Source organism: Dermacentor variabilis, chromosome 4, assembly GCF_050947875.1.
Source record: "Dermacentor variabilis isolate Ectoservices chromosome 4, ASM5094787v1, whole genome shotgun sequence".
NCBI classification, from domain to species: Eukaryota; Metazoa; Arthropoda; class Arachnida; order Ixodida; family Ixodidae; genus Dermacentor; species Dermacentor variabilis.
Window position 1 is genome coordinate 206,140,395 of NC_134571.1, and position 16,744 is coordinate 206,157,138.

At 46.4% G+C, this 16,744-nt stretch overlaps 1 protein-coding gene across 5 annotated transcripts in view; it reads right to left on the reverse strand.

Annotated features, from left to right (window-relative positions):
* The window catches only part of Liprin-beta (liprin-beta 1), a 148,843-nt gene that overhangs the window by 7,976 nt on the left and 124,123 nt on the right, over nucleotides 1-16,744 (reverse strand). For all 5 annotated transcript variants that reach the window (XM_075690852.1, XM_075690851.1, XM_075690850.1 and 2 more), the window contains 2 exons: nucleotides 14,234-14,422; nucleotides 2,552-2,716 (listed from right to left, as the gene is read on the reverse strand). In XM_075690852.1, the coding sequence (XP_075546967.1) occupies nucleotides 2,552-2,716; nucleotides 14,234-14,422 (354 nt within the window). The remainder of the gene's footprint in view (nucleotides 1-2,551; nucleotides 2,717-14,233; nucleotides 14,423-16,744) is intronic.

A 16,744-nucleotide genomic window follows, 5' to 3' on the forward strand; every position in this document is an offset into this window, starting at 1 on the left:
GGTTTCTGCTGCACCGCCAGACGAGGACTCTGAGTTGGAAGATGACGCGCCATGTGCTACACTGCTGTTGCATGCCGAGCGTGTACAAGCAGTGACTGTGCTTTCAGTCGCCTATAGTGACCGTACGACCTTCTCAGAGATTCAGGTTTATCTGATTGCGTGTAAACAGAACAGCGTGCAACGGCGCATTCAGAATTTCTTCAAGCCTACTGCTGAGCCCGAATAAGTGCATGGAAATAAAGCATTTCTTTCTTTTTTCTTGTAATCTGCTTTTTCGGACACCTGTTTATTTGGACATTTCCGCAGTCTCCGTGAGGTCTGAATAAATGGTCGGTGACTGTACATGGTGGTCCCGGGAGCAAAGGCACCCAAATTTCAGGCACGTATAAAAATCGGATGTCTGAAAAATTGGTCGTTGACTGTATTTCTAATACTTTCATGCTTGCTAAACAAAAACATGATCAGTTCTTAAATATTCAAACTGACACGAATATTAGAAGCCAACAAAATATTGTTTGGTGTGTTCATGAGTGCCAAGTTTTTTGCATTTGAATGAACAGTGCCTATCGGAACTGTTCATTGTTATTGCTGTGTGGTAGGGGACACAATTATCTGCATTTTACCTATGAAATATGACTGCATGCCTGCACAAAAACAGTGCACACACAAAAAGAGCGCGCACACCAAACATGGTATGACACCTCAGTGCTGTGGTGTCACCTCTGCCTTTGTCCTTATTCTTGTGTGTGCAGTGTTTTTCATTTGTCACGGTTGCACCAACAATCCTGAGCCTGTGCTCTACAATTCAGTACTGCTCTGATGACATAAAATAATGCACATGTTAGCAAGGCCAGATGGCAAGTTTGAGTTGTTTATTCAATAATAATTTAAAGCCATACTCCAAATATTTGATATTCACACATATTGCCACATATTACCATGTTTAGGTGCAGTACTTGACTATCATCTCCTTAACAGATTACAACTACATGTCATGCGTAGTGATCTTGGGTGAAAAAAGTAATTGCCATTTGGTGAAAAAGAACAATGCTGTGGCGCTGTCTATCAGATGGTGAAACATGAGGCATGCTATGTCCATTGGCGTCACATGCGTGCTTGTTCACTTGATGTGCAGTAGTCTTTTTTTTACATATGGCATACTTGAGTGGTCATTTTCTGGCAGTGCTCTCATGGTTGTGTAACAGAATGATGCTGTAATACATGGACAACTGACTTTGGCAGCATTATTATAGGAGCGTGCTTATTGCTACGATAAAGTCCCACTGCTTTGTTGAGCTACCTTCGAACCTTCGCAGGAGTGCAAGGAAATGTCTAGTCAAATATGCCAGTACATTAGAACCCCTCTGTTACATTCCTCACTGCTGCGTTTTCCCGGCTGCTACGTCGTTTTAATCCGGTCCCGGCATAGCTTCCATAGAATACAATGTATAAGGAACCCCGCTGTTACGTAGTAGCTGTGAAAATGTTCCCGCATGATGCGTCGCCACTCGAACCCGCCTGGGCTAAAGTAGGCAACGCGCTCCAACCGCCATTTTGGCTTTTGACGAGTTTTGACCGGGCTTGGCCATGGCTGCAAGAAGCCGCACGCCAGTTCGAGAGGCCGCTACTAAGTGGTCATTCGTGAAAAATGCTCACTATCATCCCTGTGATTACGGTCACCGCATGGTTTGTTGGACGAGTCAACTCACGGAGGAAGGAAATTCAGGAGAGGCCCTGACGTCACTCTTTGTGAAGCTATAGCTAAAGGGAAGCCGGAAGTTGGCGTTGCTCCGCCTACCGGGCCATCTCTCCTCTCTTGTTTACATTTCTCGCGAAACCACGCCGCGCTGCGCGCAACCGGGCTGCTCGGACGCGCGCGCTCCGCAGCAAGACTAAACAATCGTTACCACGTTAGCATGATTACACCAAAGAGGGCAAAATTTCCCGCGGATATTCCTTCATCCGTTGCCATTGCCGTGGCGCGGTGACAACGAGGAGCACGAGCCGCATGATGCCAGGGAGTTGCCAAATCCTAGCTTTGGAGAAGCAGTCGCGGCTCTGGACCCCCTCCGCAGGTACGTCGCACCTCACAGTGACGCTGACAGTAATGCGGCCTTCCAGGCTATTGAGAAACGTGTGGTGATTTCTAGCGAGCGAAAGAAACTGCAAACCACCATTCAACACTTTTTTAAGTCCTAAGCGCACTCTGTGGAAATAAATTGTCTATAGTTGAAGCTGCACTTTTTTCATTAATTTTTAGAGCTTTCCTCACTGTTGCGTTTTCCCGGCTGTTACATTTTTTTTCCTCGGTCCGGTGAAAAACGTATGAACGGGGTTTCCCTGTATTCAAATGACTATTGTGGCCACCTTGGCGAAGTGCCTACATTTATTAGACTTGGCCTAGGCTATCATAGCTGGGCTAGTAGGCATTTGGTTCCACCCCTATTTCTTTTCTTTTTCATTCTTTTTATTCTCTTTAAGGAAGCATTTTCCTGTTCTTGAAGCCAATTGTAGCAACGCCTGCACAAGGGTATGCAGTGTATGCACCCACCTTCTCACGGGGACAACAGGACGAGAAGGAATCGTCAAGAGAGCTGTCAGCTGCCGAGGAGTCGCAGAACGAGAGGTCCTCGGCCAGCGCATTGGCCTCGAAGGGGCACAGGTAGCCGTCCGCACCCTTGGCCCGCCTCCAGCGCAGTGGACTCTTTTTGGCCGCCTGTGAACATCAGTGTGGGAGGTGGAGCATTAACCCTGTCCACAATCGCAAGCCACAATCATGGACTGCGTGGTTTTTGCATGTGGCCTTCACACAGAGTGTAAGCCACTTGACACATGACAGTGCACGTGAAATAAGAGCATTTATTCCCAGAAGTTATTCACAGGAACTACAAGTATGCCTCTATACGGACAGTGGAAGTATTTTCCTTTAGTCTACAAAGACCTGCACATCTTAGGGTCACTCAAGAAACATTCTTGGTGTGAAGACGCTTTGAATGAAGCACACGGGCACATGTCTTTACTGGATATATGTTTATAATCAGTGCTGTCATTACAATAGTCCATGTTGCTGTTAATCTCGAACAAAACAGTCAAAAAATGTCATTCCCATGAGAGACCACAGAGACCAGCAGCCATGATTCAAATTTGGAAGGTTCACCGGAAACATGCAATGTCTACAAAACATCTTCAAGTGGGAACAGACTACAATCAAATCCCTGCATAATGAACAAGGCTGTAGACAAATTTCCAGCAGAGAAAAGTTTTTTTCATTTCCTGTCATTGTCCCCAGAACTTATGCATCAAAGTTACGCCCACAACAAAGTATGTGACGGGTGAATTTTTGCTTCCCACGAAATTTGCAGGGAGCAAGCATGGACATCACCACCCCTGAGAAAGAAACCAAGAAGTCCTGTTGCTAAGAAAATGTGTGTGTGTGTGTGTGTGTGATAACTTTATTTGGAATCCGGCGATTGGGAGGCCCAGGCCTGGGGCCGCCTAGATGGCCACTGGGAGCTGCTGCTCCCATGCGGCTTCCTTGGCTCGCTGGACGGCCCAAAGTTGGTCTTGGAGTTCTGAGCTGAGCAGCACGGCCGACCACCGCACCCGTAGATTTTCTGGGGAGACTGCCATTTTATTTTGGTATATTTCACATCCCCACAACATGTGTTGAAGGGTGGCTCTAACAGACTTGCATAGCTTGCACATATTGCTCTCGTATATATATTGGGGTAGAAAGTTTTTCGTTGCACGGGACTCGTATAAGTTTCTGTTTGTAGTCGCCTCCAAGTAACGGACTCAGCTCTGTTCAGTTTAGTGTGAGGCGGTGGTAATACCCGCCTCCGATTTTGATAGAATTTGGTAATATCACTAAATCTTGTTAATACATCTTTTTCTCTCCAGATTTCCTCCTCCGCATTCTCCTGACCGATGGAAGTCACTCTTTGCTCAGCTCGGCGAGTAAGACCTCAAGCTTCGCGGTGTGCTACCTCGTTGAGGTTGACTGCGGAAATGTCTGGAGTCGTATGCGCTGGGAACCAGATCAATTGCCTGCCGTTCTTCTCTGCATTGGAGAACTTTGCTTCATTGACTCTGATGATGTGCCATGCCTCAGGAGAGATCCTACCTTTTGCATAATTTCTAATGGCCGCTTGAGAATCGCTAATGATGTACTGAGCATTCGTGGAGACCAATGCTAGTGCAATGGCTACCTCCTCTGCGGTCTCGGAATGTTTGGTATTAGAGAGTTTTAGAATAGGGGCCCCAAACGTTTTGGGGCCCCAAAGAAATAGCGTCGAAGCCACTGCGCATGCGCAAGACGCAAACTGACTTTGGGTTTTGCGTTGGGAACACTATTTCACCGATTTAGCGGGAGCCCAAATGGCGGCCCCAAAAGTTTTGCGTCGGCAAACATGGCGGCACCCATCGAAACGACGGCTGTAGCCTAGCACCAAAGTGGGTTCGATTCGTGGTAACGCGTGAAGTTCGCAAGCTAGGAGAAGTGACTGCGGTTATCGCTTTCTCTCAACTAGCGTGTGTTATGAAGATTGACTCATTAGACGCCGCTAATTTTGAATTCGATTGTGGATTTTATGGCTCGTAGGCCTACCTAACACGGCTAAGCTTGGCTGGCGAAGGCTAGTAAAGTTGGTTTGCTCAGAACTAAGCGCAAATAATTGTTTGCTGCTAATAGAATAACCTCTAAATTGGAATTAAATGCGAATACACGAAATTCAAAATTATTATTCCTATCATAAAATGGTATATATTATTTAATTATTTCTAATAGCTTTTCTTTGACGCCGTAGTGGCGCTGTCAGCGCAAGACGCTATCCGCAGACGTAAAACCCAATTCTAAAACTTTCCCTCCTACGTGCCCCAACGCTAACACCCGCAAAGCTCTTTGGGGCCCCAAACTATTGGGGCCCCTATTCTAAAACTCTCTATTAAATGATACGCTTGTAAGGAGTTTTTGGGTGTGATCTACGATTACTGCTACATAGCTATTTCTGTCTGGGTATTCAGCCGCATCTAAGAAGGTTGCTCTGTCGTCTGACCCAAAGCTTCGGATAATTTTCTCTGCTCTACTCTTGCGTCTGCCGTCGTTGTAACCTGGATGCATGTTCTTGGGTATATCTGGTACTAGGAGTTTGTCACGAATTTGTCTCGTTATCGTGCTCTTTTCCCCGTATAGATTGTGATAATTCATTCCTAGTTTGCTTAGTATATGCCATCCCGTTTTGGTTTTGGTTAGTCGCTCTGCTTGAGATGTTTTTTGTGCTTCTAAGAGTTCGTCCAGTGTGTTGTGGAGTCCTAACTTTAGCAAGAGATCCGTGCTCGTACTGATGGGAACCCCTAGCGCTAGTTTGTATGCTTTTTTTATCATGTTGTTAATTTTACGCTTTTCAGCTGCAAACCAATTGTGGAAGGCTGCTATGTATGTGATCTGACTGATTACGAATGATTGTATCAGCCGTATCATACTTTCTTCCTTCATACCTTGGTGCTTGTTAGTAATTCGTTTGATTAATCTCATGGTGTTTGTTACCTTTGTGTCTAACTTCTTTACGGTTTCCCTATTTGTGCCTTTGTTCTCGATTACCAGACCCAGCACTTTGAGCTGGTTGACTATTGGGATATTCCGCCCGTTCTTGGTGTGCAGCTTGATTTCCTCATGAGCCTTGTTTCTGTCGTATCCTTTGGGAGGCCTGCCTCTAAGTGTGGGGCGGTACAATAGAAGTTCAGATTTCTCTGCAGAGCATGTGAGGCCTGTTCCTATGAGGTGTTCCTCTACTGTGTTAATTGCTGTCTGGAGTCGTTGTTCTATTGATCCGTCGCTGCCATCACAGGTCCAGATAGTAATATCGTCCGCGTAGATTATGTGATTCAGGGACTCGATGTGATTTAATTTTTCGGGGAGTCCCATCAAGACGAGATTAAACAGCATCGGCGAGATGACAGCGCCTTGCGGCGTGCCGGCCCCCCCTATGTCGATCTCGGGCGACTTGAGCCCTCCGACGGAGATGACTGCTTTCCTATCTGATAGGAAGCTCTTGATGTAGTTATACGTCCGTTGCCCTAGTCCTAGTCGTTCGATGTTTTCCAATATGGTTGCGTGGTTGGCATTATCGAAAGCTTGTTTAAGATCAAGGCCCAAGATGGCCCTTGTCGAGCGCGTGTTATAATCGATTCTCTGATGCTTAAGTTGGAGCATCGCATCTTGTGTCGAAAGATTTTTGCGAAATCCTATCATTGTATCTGGGTATATGGTATTATCCTCTAAGAAGTTGTCTACTTTGTTTAAAATTACATGTTCCAAGAAAATGTTGGCACCAAAATAAAAAGCAAGCATCCAATGTTTTTAAAAACCTTCACAGACAGTGATGGCAACAACCATGCAACAGCCAGTGTCACCAGCACCAATGTCATTGTTATCACAAGACTGCAAAAGGACTTGCTTAGCAGTCAACAATACACATCGCTCTCATTACAAAAGCTCATACATAGGTGGTGACAATGAGGTGCTGCTTTCCTTGTGAAAGCTCAAATAAAAGATCATTCAGATATGTTATTTTACATTGCCAGAACCCCCGCAATCATCGAGGCTGACTCCCACATTCTTGTTAGTGAAAAAATAAGCAGTGATGGAACCATGAGAAGCATTCTCCATAATTTTGCAAGGTTGGTTGTGCTGATCCAGTATTGCAGTGCTGCGCACGGAGCCAGTGTGTCGTCATGATTACAATTCTCACAAATTGGTGCGACTGTGCTGGGGACTCCTTTGCCGTGATGGCAGTGGCCAACCAGATCTTAAGTATTGCATGGTTATTCAAGGCATTAAAAGGCCCCTTGCCAGTTCAGCCACTTTAAATAGACAAGAGCAGTATATACAATGCATGCTGACAATAATGTCTGCAAAGTATAACGCTAAACACTGCAAAAACAGTTGACATTTCATTCGCATTGCTGAAATGTCACTCACCGTGATATGTGACTTCGAAAATGATTCAAGGCTACAGCAGTTATCGGTTTGATATGTTGCTTCACTAGAAGATTTAAAGTTTAGAGAAATAATAAAACTTACAAACCAAAGGTCTGCAAGTGTTTTTTTTATTACTCCGTGCTGTGGAATGAGGGACATACTAGGATTTATAGTCTGCTTGTTCCCATGTCGTGCAGTCATGCACGCATAAAATGTAACTATCTGCCGTTTTCTACTGGGTTCCAGGGTGCAATCATGCTATTTGATCCACTTGCACCTGCCTCAGTGCTCATGTGGCACTGAGTTATCGTAACGCTAGTCAGGTGTTCTCGTGTATAGCACGCAAAATCACGCCCTGTGAGAAACAAGATAAACACAACAGCTTGCATGCGAGACCATCACTAGAAGAGTGCCTTGCAGCAAAAATGCAAAAGAAAAAAAAGAGAGAGGGAAGGCAGGGCCCTGACGTATGTCATGCGATCCTACGGCTCTGGTACAAGAGAACACAGGAAAGGAATTTCGCTTGAGGAGGCTAGACAGGGGGAAAGTGGAGAGAGCGTCTATGTTGGCAGTGAAGCTTGCCTCCTGAAATCATGGGTTCGTAGCACTTTGAATGTTTCTAAATCTGTTATTAATTCACCAGTTTGAAAGATTACTGCGATATAATGCTCCCAAGAGGGCATGTGACAACTTCCAGCATATAACCAAAATTTGTTATGTGGTCCTTTAAGGAGATGACTGAGAGGTTACCGAGGCAGGTGATGTTTACCACTGTGCAATTGCAGTTTCAACAGCAGTTTTACATATATATAGGCAAAATTTCTGATACAAGTACTGCGTTAAATTGTTTCGTACATGCGGTTCTAGTTGCCTTCATGAGTTACATGAGTACCCTGGTTTCCATCATTTGGCTGCACTGCACAAGCAAACCAGCTTTGGGGATATGTGCCACGCCACCACCAGTGCATTTCTATCGTAAATCTCACATGAATGTGCCCCGCATGTCTGTTACAGCACGCTGTTTAAACGGCCAATCGTTATGTGCTAGCAATAAGTTTACCAGGTTTATGCAGCTAGATCCGAAAGTGGCTCTTAATTTGCAGAACATCAGAGTCCATTCACACAAGCGTTGCAAACCACTAAGCAAGCACAAATTAAATGGTCCCACAAATTGCACAGTAATGAGTCTTGGACATCGTTGCTATAATTGTCCCTCTGCAAAGACTACTGAAGTATTGATGTGGCGGGTGCTGGATTTCTTAAATCCAAACTACAATTGACAAATCCTGGATTTGTTTTGCCCACTCGCCCATCTCTAAAATGTTCCTTGAGAAACTCAAGCTGGGATAAAGTCAAGCCTGGCACCTAGACATCTTCTGTTCAGCATCCCATGCCCAGAGTCACCGAATGAAAAGATTGCGTGTCATCGACGTTTTCTTGTAGAATGTCTATTGGAAGTTCTTTTGCATTCTTGAAGCAAAGTGGCGATCTGCTCTTGCCAATAAAGAACAGCTACAGTTTGCACTAGCAGTGGTGGAACATCTATTTCACCTTTCAGCACAGGCAAAAAGCCAATTTGGCGCAGCAGCAAGCATTCTTGGCATAGGATTCACGCACATATGCTTACCATATACCATGCAGATTTTAACTGATATAGTCGATAAGTTGTAGAGACAGGTTCGTGTGAGGCTTGCCCTACGAGCACGTTCAGAAAAGAATGCAACACTCCTCCACACTGCGGCGCACAGACGGCACTAAGGCCGGGTTGGAGGTTGGTAAGGCCGGAGAAACTTGCTTACAGTAGGCTCATGGGGCTCAAACGCGGCTAATAACGAGCGAGATTAGATTCGGAGCTCAAACTGACAAGTTTATCAAACTTATTTACATTAGTAGTCAGACTTGTCGTTACTGCTGAAACACACATGAGAACAGCAATTAGGTGGCTGTTGCTTAGATTACTTTCTGTTGCAGCTTCTGTTTTCTTTGTCAGATGCCCTGCAAGCGCGACACAAAGGGCGAGCGCTAAACCCTATTCTAAAACCCGTCGCTCCTGTGTGATGGAAAAGCTGTGTGTGCAAAGCTCTTGAGGGCCGCAAAGTTGGGGGCCCCCACTCGAACGCTCTCTATTCTGGCACATACCAAGTTAATGAAATGACCATGAGAGAACCGGGACGTAGGCGGCTAGATAGATACGTAGATAGATACGGTCAAAGTGTCTTTGGTTCACAATAAAATGCTTCGCATTTAAAGATGCCTCAGTGCAGAGCTTGGGTTGGGAGAAGTTATCTAGGAGGTGTTGATCGGAACCAGTCCCCTTACACTCTAAGCATATTTTCAGTTGTGCTTCATTCAAACCAGTGGCCGAGCAATTCGCTGTTCGCATTTCATCTGACGCTGGTAGCACACTGGAACCGGTGCGGAGCTCGTTCAGCGAGCTGTCCGACACTCACAGCCAGTTCTTTTTCAACACAGCTTGGTAGCCGTAATTTTATGCCCTAATTTGTTAAACAAAAAGATTGAACCAAAATAAATGCTTGTATCAATTTTGCTGAGCACACTGCTCTTACCAGTGAGCATCCAAATGTTTGAGATATTTCCTGCTCTAGTGGGCTTAAAGACTAGCAGAACTATATGCCAGACTCGTTGCAGACTACACAGGAAACAAGTTTAAATTCCAAGGTTAACATGCACAATCGGCTACAGTAACTCAGCTCATAAAGTTGTTGCTTGTGCTTTAGAAGTGCTACTGCAAAACGTGAGTCAAGAGGATACGACTAAGCTGACAGTTTATGATTTCAATAGAGCTTGAAAAATGTGGAAAAGTGAAGAGACGAAAGCCCACTGATCAACTCTGTTGATTAATAAATGACAATAAAATGCTAAAAAATTGGCGGACTTCACCTCTACATATTTAAGTCTCTGAGAACGTTGGAAAATGGGCTGAAAATACCACTTTCACTGCCAGATTACAATGTTTCAATGAATTTCAATGAACCACCAATACACAATGAAAAAGCTTACGTTTAACCCTGGAATGTGACATCTTTCCTCTGACAAGCTCCGCAGGACTATACAGGTTCGATAAACACCGAAATAAGGTGCCAGCAAGACAGTACAGCGGCATTACATTGTACGTCCATCGGAGCGAAATGTGCGAATGATGAACCGGACGACTCTGACGAGCGTGTACTTCCTTCTATGATGACCATGATGTTAGCGTGCAGCTGGTTTTGATTTCAGTTTTGCTAGCTGTGAAGCATCGACGGAAGGAGGGTTTCGCTCTTATGCATGCTTTGGCGCAGGCTCGGTGCAAGATGGCGCAAAGGCCAGCTCTCGGCGCAGTTTGGCACAATTGCCGCACCCGTTCCACCACCGACTAGCCAGTCACAGTTACAGCAAACTAACCTGAGACATTTACCTTGCTTATTCTTCCTCTGTGGCATGTACCTCCCTTCAGATGCCATGTCTTGTTTGGCAGCATCTGCCATACGAGTGCCATTTCATTGGCACTGAATATTTTTCACGGCACAGGAAGTGACCAAACCTGAGTTAGAAGAAGCACACTTGTAGGGACGTGGTGTGGCATTCGATATATGAGACGTGCCGGTGAACAAAAGTTCAATACACGCATACAAAAGCAGTGCACTTTAGCATGGAATTCCGAATGTGATGTTATGATCGTCCAATACATTTCATATATCCAAGATAGACTGTAATCAGGCAGTCCAAAGAAGAAAATTTTACTGCAATATCAGTTTTGTCATTGCTATAACCAGCGGTGGAAAAAAAGTTATTTAGAGAATTTAAATCTGTGTTATGCTTCCCCAAAATTAACAGCTGAAATTTTGTGATGTTTGAGGCTGCAAGTGCGCTTAGCGTTCGCCTGTCACACAGTACAAATGGTGCTGTGTGTCCCCTCGTGAAGTGCATAAGTTGCATGTGCAATCATAACTCCGCAATAGTGCCAGTTTAAGCTATGGTGTACAAACTCAGCTTACAGCTTTCTGCCCACACATGAGCTTGCGCTATTACTGTATTTACTTACTGTATTTACTGTATTTACGCGGGTTAAATTTCCTGAAAAAAAAAAACTTCTTTTTTTCATCCCGCGTTTGCTGTGGGATGACAACAGGTCAACAAATAGGCGGCTGTTGCTGTAACAGTGGGCTCCTTAGATCTTCCACTTCTGGCTACACGCGGGCTGCCAGAGCCAGCCAGAGCGTGTTCATTTTTCTTGTGTTGCTCCGCCCACCGTGCCATGCACTTCCGCCGGGCGTTCGTTTTGTTCGGGCTGGATGGTTCTGGCTACCTGCGGGTTGCCAGAACCTGCCCGGACGATTTTGGTCTGGCTGCTCTCGGGAAGTTCTCTGGCTAGCAGACGACTAAAAGAGGCAATGGGCGCTTGCCACCATCTTTGCGGGGCCTTCACGGATTGCAACGCGGGCACTTGAAGACTAAATTTACCTCGCCCAGCCAACTGTCTACAATCATCTTCGGATTTCCTTACTTCTAGAGGTATCTTTTTAGGTGCTAATGCACTGTTCCGCATTGCGAAGCGGTGTGATACGAGCAGTGGTGAACCGTTTGAAGCTTTTGTTGTGTATGTGTGTGTGTGTCCAAGGCTTCTTCGCGGCGGTGATCAGCGCGCCGCGCTCTCAATCGTGCATGTTATTTGCATCGTGTTCCACGCAAAATGTAGACGCTCATTCACGCATATTGTGGTACATTTTCGGTTCGTCTTTCTTTGGTGGTGTTCCTTTTCACATATCTTGCGTATGTATGCGGAGATATTTCCTTTTTCTGCAGTTAGCGATGGCGTTGCAGCTAGCCCGTGTTTGCTTCGTCTCTCCGTGGTATGCTTGGGTGGCAGCTCGAAACCAATATGTGTCCGAACTGCGGGCCGTTGATCTAAGAATACACTGATTGCACTGGGTACATTAGACACGCGTACATTCGCTTATTGCTCTCATGATCGCGACCAATGTTGTTTTACGTGTGAAACTTTTCGCTGGTCACAGGCGGCATGCATTTTCACGCACCAGTCGCGTCCCCAGCTCCTTAGGATCAAAATGAGAAGCACCATCAGCGATGACAAACTTTCTGAAATTGAAGCCCAAGCAGGTCGGCACGAAATTTAGGCCATAGAAGACATAATCCTGCTTTTTCATGTCTTGTGAAGTGATGACACAGCACCAACTCATCAATGTCGCCGGTGGGCGACGTGACTGCTGCAAGCAGGGATCCTCGAGCTATCGCTTTCGAGGATACAATCACTTACGCACAATTTCGAGTCTTGTCACTGGACGTGTCGGAGGCCATCTGTTACGCTGCACAAGGTGAAGTTGGCCCAGTGCACATCCTGTGCCAAGTCGCGCGAAATCGCACAAAAGTGATCGTATTCTTGAATGCAACTATATACAGTGAACTCTCGTTAAACGGAACCTCAAGGGACCAGGAAAATATGTTCCGTTTATCAGGAGTTTCGTTTAGAGAGAGAAGGTTCAGAATTTCGCAATCCATTCCAGACTGCTTGGTCCCGACGAGGCAGGCGTGCGCGTAATTGGAAGCCTCCGCTGAAGCGGATCTCAGATGCAAAACCTAGGTATTAAAGAGGACGGTACCCTATGGGCACAAACTTTATTGCACAAAAGCGGTAAGCAATGAACTTTTTCTCAGAGCACTACTAAAATTTCATATTCAATATTTTTCAATGTAAGGGCATTGTGAGGTCGCTTCTGCGCTGCCATCAGGTGCTGACTTCGGGACGAAATGTCGCAGACGACGCTAAACAGCGGATGTAAGGCTTAAGCCTAACAACAGCAAGCACACCGTGACAGAAAGCAAGCGATGCGGTTACAGTGTGCGAGAAAACCGGAAACGTCCAAAGACAGAAACCAAGTAGTAGTGGGGAGACAGTGATGCCTACCGTGATGGGGCTCTGCGTGAACGTCAAATTGCGGTTTCGAGTCTATTTTCGGTTCCGTTTATATGGTGGTCTGAAAATTCGAGTTCCGATTAACGGGATTTTTTTTACATTGCCTTAATACAAAACCAACCAACTGCGAGGTGTTTGTTTCGTTTAAGCGTTGATTCCGTTTAACCGATTTCCGTTTATCGAGATTCTACTGTATTTTCAAGCTGGCAACGCATAAATGGGCCGACTACGGCGAGCGCACGCCAGCCTCGGCGCGCGCTGCCATGCTGGTAGCATGTTTACATTTGGCCAGCTATCCCGGCGTTCGATTTTGCAAACTTCGGGCAGGTTCGGGTTGTCTTGGGATCCCAGCCCACGTGACTTCCTATCAGGACCGGAACTAGCTGGCTGCAATGTGGCTGCCAGCAGGCTGTCAGAACTCCGAAAATTTAAGAGGCCCAGTGCTGGACACCAAAACAATATGGCAGCCGGTGGAGCAAGCAGAATGTGCCGAACACAATTTTTTTTTTTTGTTTCATGAGTACATCACGCGCATTGAAACAGTTTCTTCCATATCTTGTCACCCGCGCTAGTCTTCACTACTATCTTCATAAAGCATGCTTCTGCTATGGGTGGGCGAATATCTTAGCTGTGTTACAAGCATCGGTGTATGAATAGGGTACACTTCTAACGTATCAGTGTAAACGGGGCCACCATCGTTGCCGCTTGTGATATGTTGCGTGCCCACAAGTGCAGACGAGAAGAATCAAAAGGCACCCTTTTTGTTGTTGTTGACCGCAACCATTATAAAGCCTACAAATAATAAAGCTAAGGCAACTATGGTTGTAGCTTTTTTTTTTTTTCATGGAAGTGCAAAAAGTGATGAAAGGAATGAAATGGGGCATCTGATTATTAAGAATGTTTGGTGCGTGCAGACCGCTTGGTTTGTCTTGAAGAGTTATTCGCGTAGCATTCAACAGCATTTGACAGATGCTAAGCGCGATCATCATTAGCTAGACTTGGCACATGACATATCGCTGTGGCAAGTTTGGGGTGTGATCATTACAAGGCAAAGGAAACAAAATCGCATTTGGACGACAAAATTCAGGGGTACGATCACTACGCGAGTGCAATCATTATGCAAGTAAATAAGGTATATCTAGTAACATTCACAGGAACCTGGCAAGTGTCTGTGGTAGTTGACATCTGACTGCCCACCGACACAAGTCAGGTAAGCTTGTGGATGTGATCTCATGTTCATAATGGTCTAGTGGTATGTACTGGCAGGAACATTGAAAAGCAAGCTTGCAGACTTTTCTCGATGGCTTGCTGGCACGCACCTTGACCTTGGCAGCAGGCGACAGGGGCACGTGATCGGGGCTGGCCTGCAAGGCACGCTTGCGCTGCACAATGCGGGGTCCCAGCAGCTGCTTCAGCTGGAGCGATAGGTGGCGCCGTAGCAGTGTCTTGTTGCCTGGGATGCTAAGCACGGCCGCAAACACCTCCCATGTCATGCCATCCTCATAGATCTGCGGGGAGAGGCACAGATGGAAGGATGTTGATGGCCAAGATGTGGGTCTTGGCTAGGTGACATGAGCACATGAAAAGAACAAAGATGCAGCCTTCACTTCGGACTAAAAACTTAAATGTGCTTGTGTGTATTTGTGCATACGAAGTAACTGTGTGATTGGGTTTTGGTATGGGTATTTATTTTAATACAAAAATGTACACAGATTGCAGAAATTGTGATGAGGAAGGCGGGAAAAAGCTGAACGAACAGCAGTTTGACTGGCCCCACCTTTCCTGCTGTTTAACAACAATGCTAGCAGACTTCCATTAATATGACTCCAGTTACTTGGAATTTTTGGTTAATTAGGTCCTGACTAAGGATCCCAGCCAGCGCTTATGCATTTCTATGGGCCTGAATGCTTTTTATTTCAATCTTAAAATTGGCCTTCGCCACGTAATTCCAACTTGACTGGCTAGCATGCATGCGAGAAAACCCTACGGTGACGCTAAATGAACTGAAGACAGGTCACCTCCCAACGAAAACGCTTATTTTCAGCCGGCTCTAGGAAGATTTTCAAGCAATAATGTACCTAGCTCACTATGCCTCAGTATGGTACTTACACAACTCTAATCCACACCTCTTTTTTTTTCCCAAGAAAATTTGGTCAAAAATTGCTTGTGCAGTACTTCGGATACGAAACAAAAAGCGTGTTTGTGATCTTCATATGCTCTACTGCACAGCATGGTTGTACAGAAGCTAGGCTGACTTAAATACCTGTGCGGCAACGCTGACATCAGGAAACTGGCCACCACTGGACCCTTGCCCACTTACCTTCCAAAGAAGTTGCATTGCGACAGAACCCAGCTCACGATGACTGTCGACGGTAATGTGTTGGCATTGACTCCATCCAGCGACACAGCATAATGCCACCATCGAAACGAGTTTTGTATGAGTAGTGTACTCCAATGGGACTTCTATTTCAAGCTTCCCTAGGAACACTCGGCGCAATATAGCAGCACTGCCGCAAAGCCTGTGTGTGGCCTCTCAAATGCACAGTGCGCCGATGGGTGCGAACGCCGAGAAACACGCCACGCGAACAGCGCTGGAATAAGGGGGGGGGTGGCTCAGGGGGCTGCAGCCCAGGGCCTCACCTCGGGACAGCAGGAGAAGGGGGCCCATTTATTCTAACCTGCTTAGTATATGGAACCATGGGCAACGGAACTTCGAGCAACCTGTATGAAGCGACAAAACCAGAACGAGCAGACGGGGCTCCCCGCCTAATGTAGCAGCATGCGTTTAGCCGGATCATTTCGGGAGAGCTTGTCGAGCTGCAAGAACAGGAATCCCCCGCCACCCCGGCGGGGCCCTCTTTCTTACGAAGCGAGGTGCGTTTGCTTGGAACAGTTTTAGAGGTTTCCTGTCAGTCCGTCTGTCCAGTGCTGTCTGGAGAGGAGGGGCAAGGGGGAAACACCTAAAACATGTAATGTGGGATGAGGAACTAAATCTCCCTTGCCCCTCGTCACCATCATGCCACCCTCCACCTCTCAAATATTTCCACCGCTGTCCTTCTCATAGAAAGGATGTGCTACAGTACCCAACAGTGTCTCCCATTCGACTTTTCGTTACCGTGATGGTCATTTGGGCAGGGAAGGACGAGTACGATAGCAGATGATGATGAGTCTGATGGCAGAGTCTAGGCAGGAAAGGAAAGAAGACGTCACACATGCTTTTGTCTGCGTCCCGTGGGGCATGGGATGTTCACTGTGCGGGCTAGGGTTGTGGAAGAGTGAAGGGGGAAGTTGGAGAGCTGGACACAAAGGCCTGTCTCCAGGGCCCATTCCTGCCTAGTGGCTGCGCACCCTCGCGCGCGCTCGATGGAAAAAGTAAGTCAGACCTGCTGTTGAACTTTCAAGAAAGAAGTAGAAAAAGATGACTCAGAGGCGACGGAGGGCGCATAACTTTGCCTGCACTAGGAGTCGCCCTTTCCCCTTCGTTCTCGCGCTCGGCGTCGATGGGGCGAAAGAAAAATCAAGAACCTCCCAGAACAGATGATTGCTCTTAGCAAATAGGAAGACGAGACTGGAACGGGACAAGGAGTGAGTTTGCACGCAGAAGGAGGGAATTTGTACAAGGAAATCTATGCATATGTGAACGCCTGCTTTGGCGCTAGTAACAGACGCGGCGCCAGTAACTTTGGCGCCAGTAACAGACGCAGAGTAACAGACAGACGCGGCGCGTCTATAAAAGGAAGTTGATCACGGGCTGCGATTCAGCCCCGAGCCACCTGGTTAAGCTTGCATAAGCCCACCCGCTGAAGAGCTCCTGGGGGCGGACTACTCTC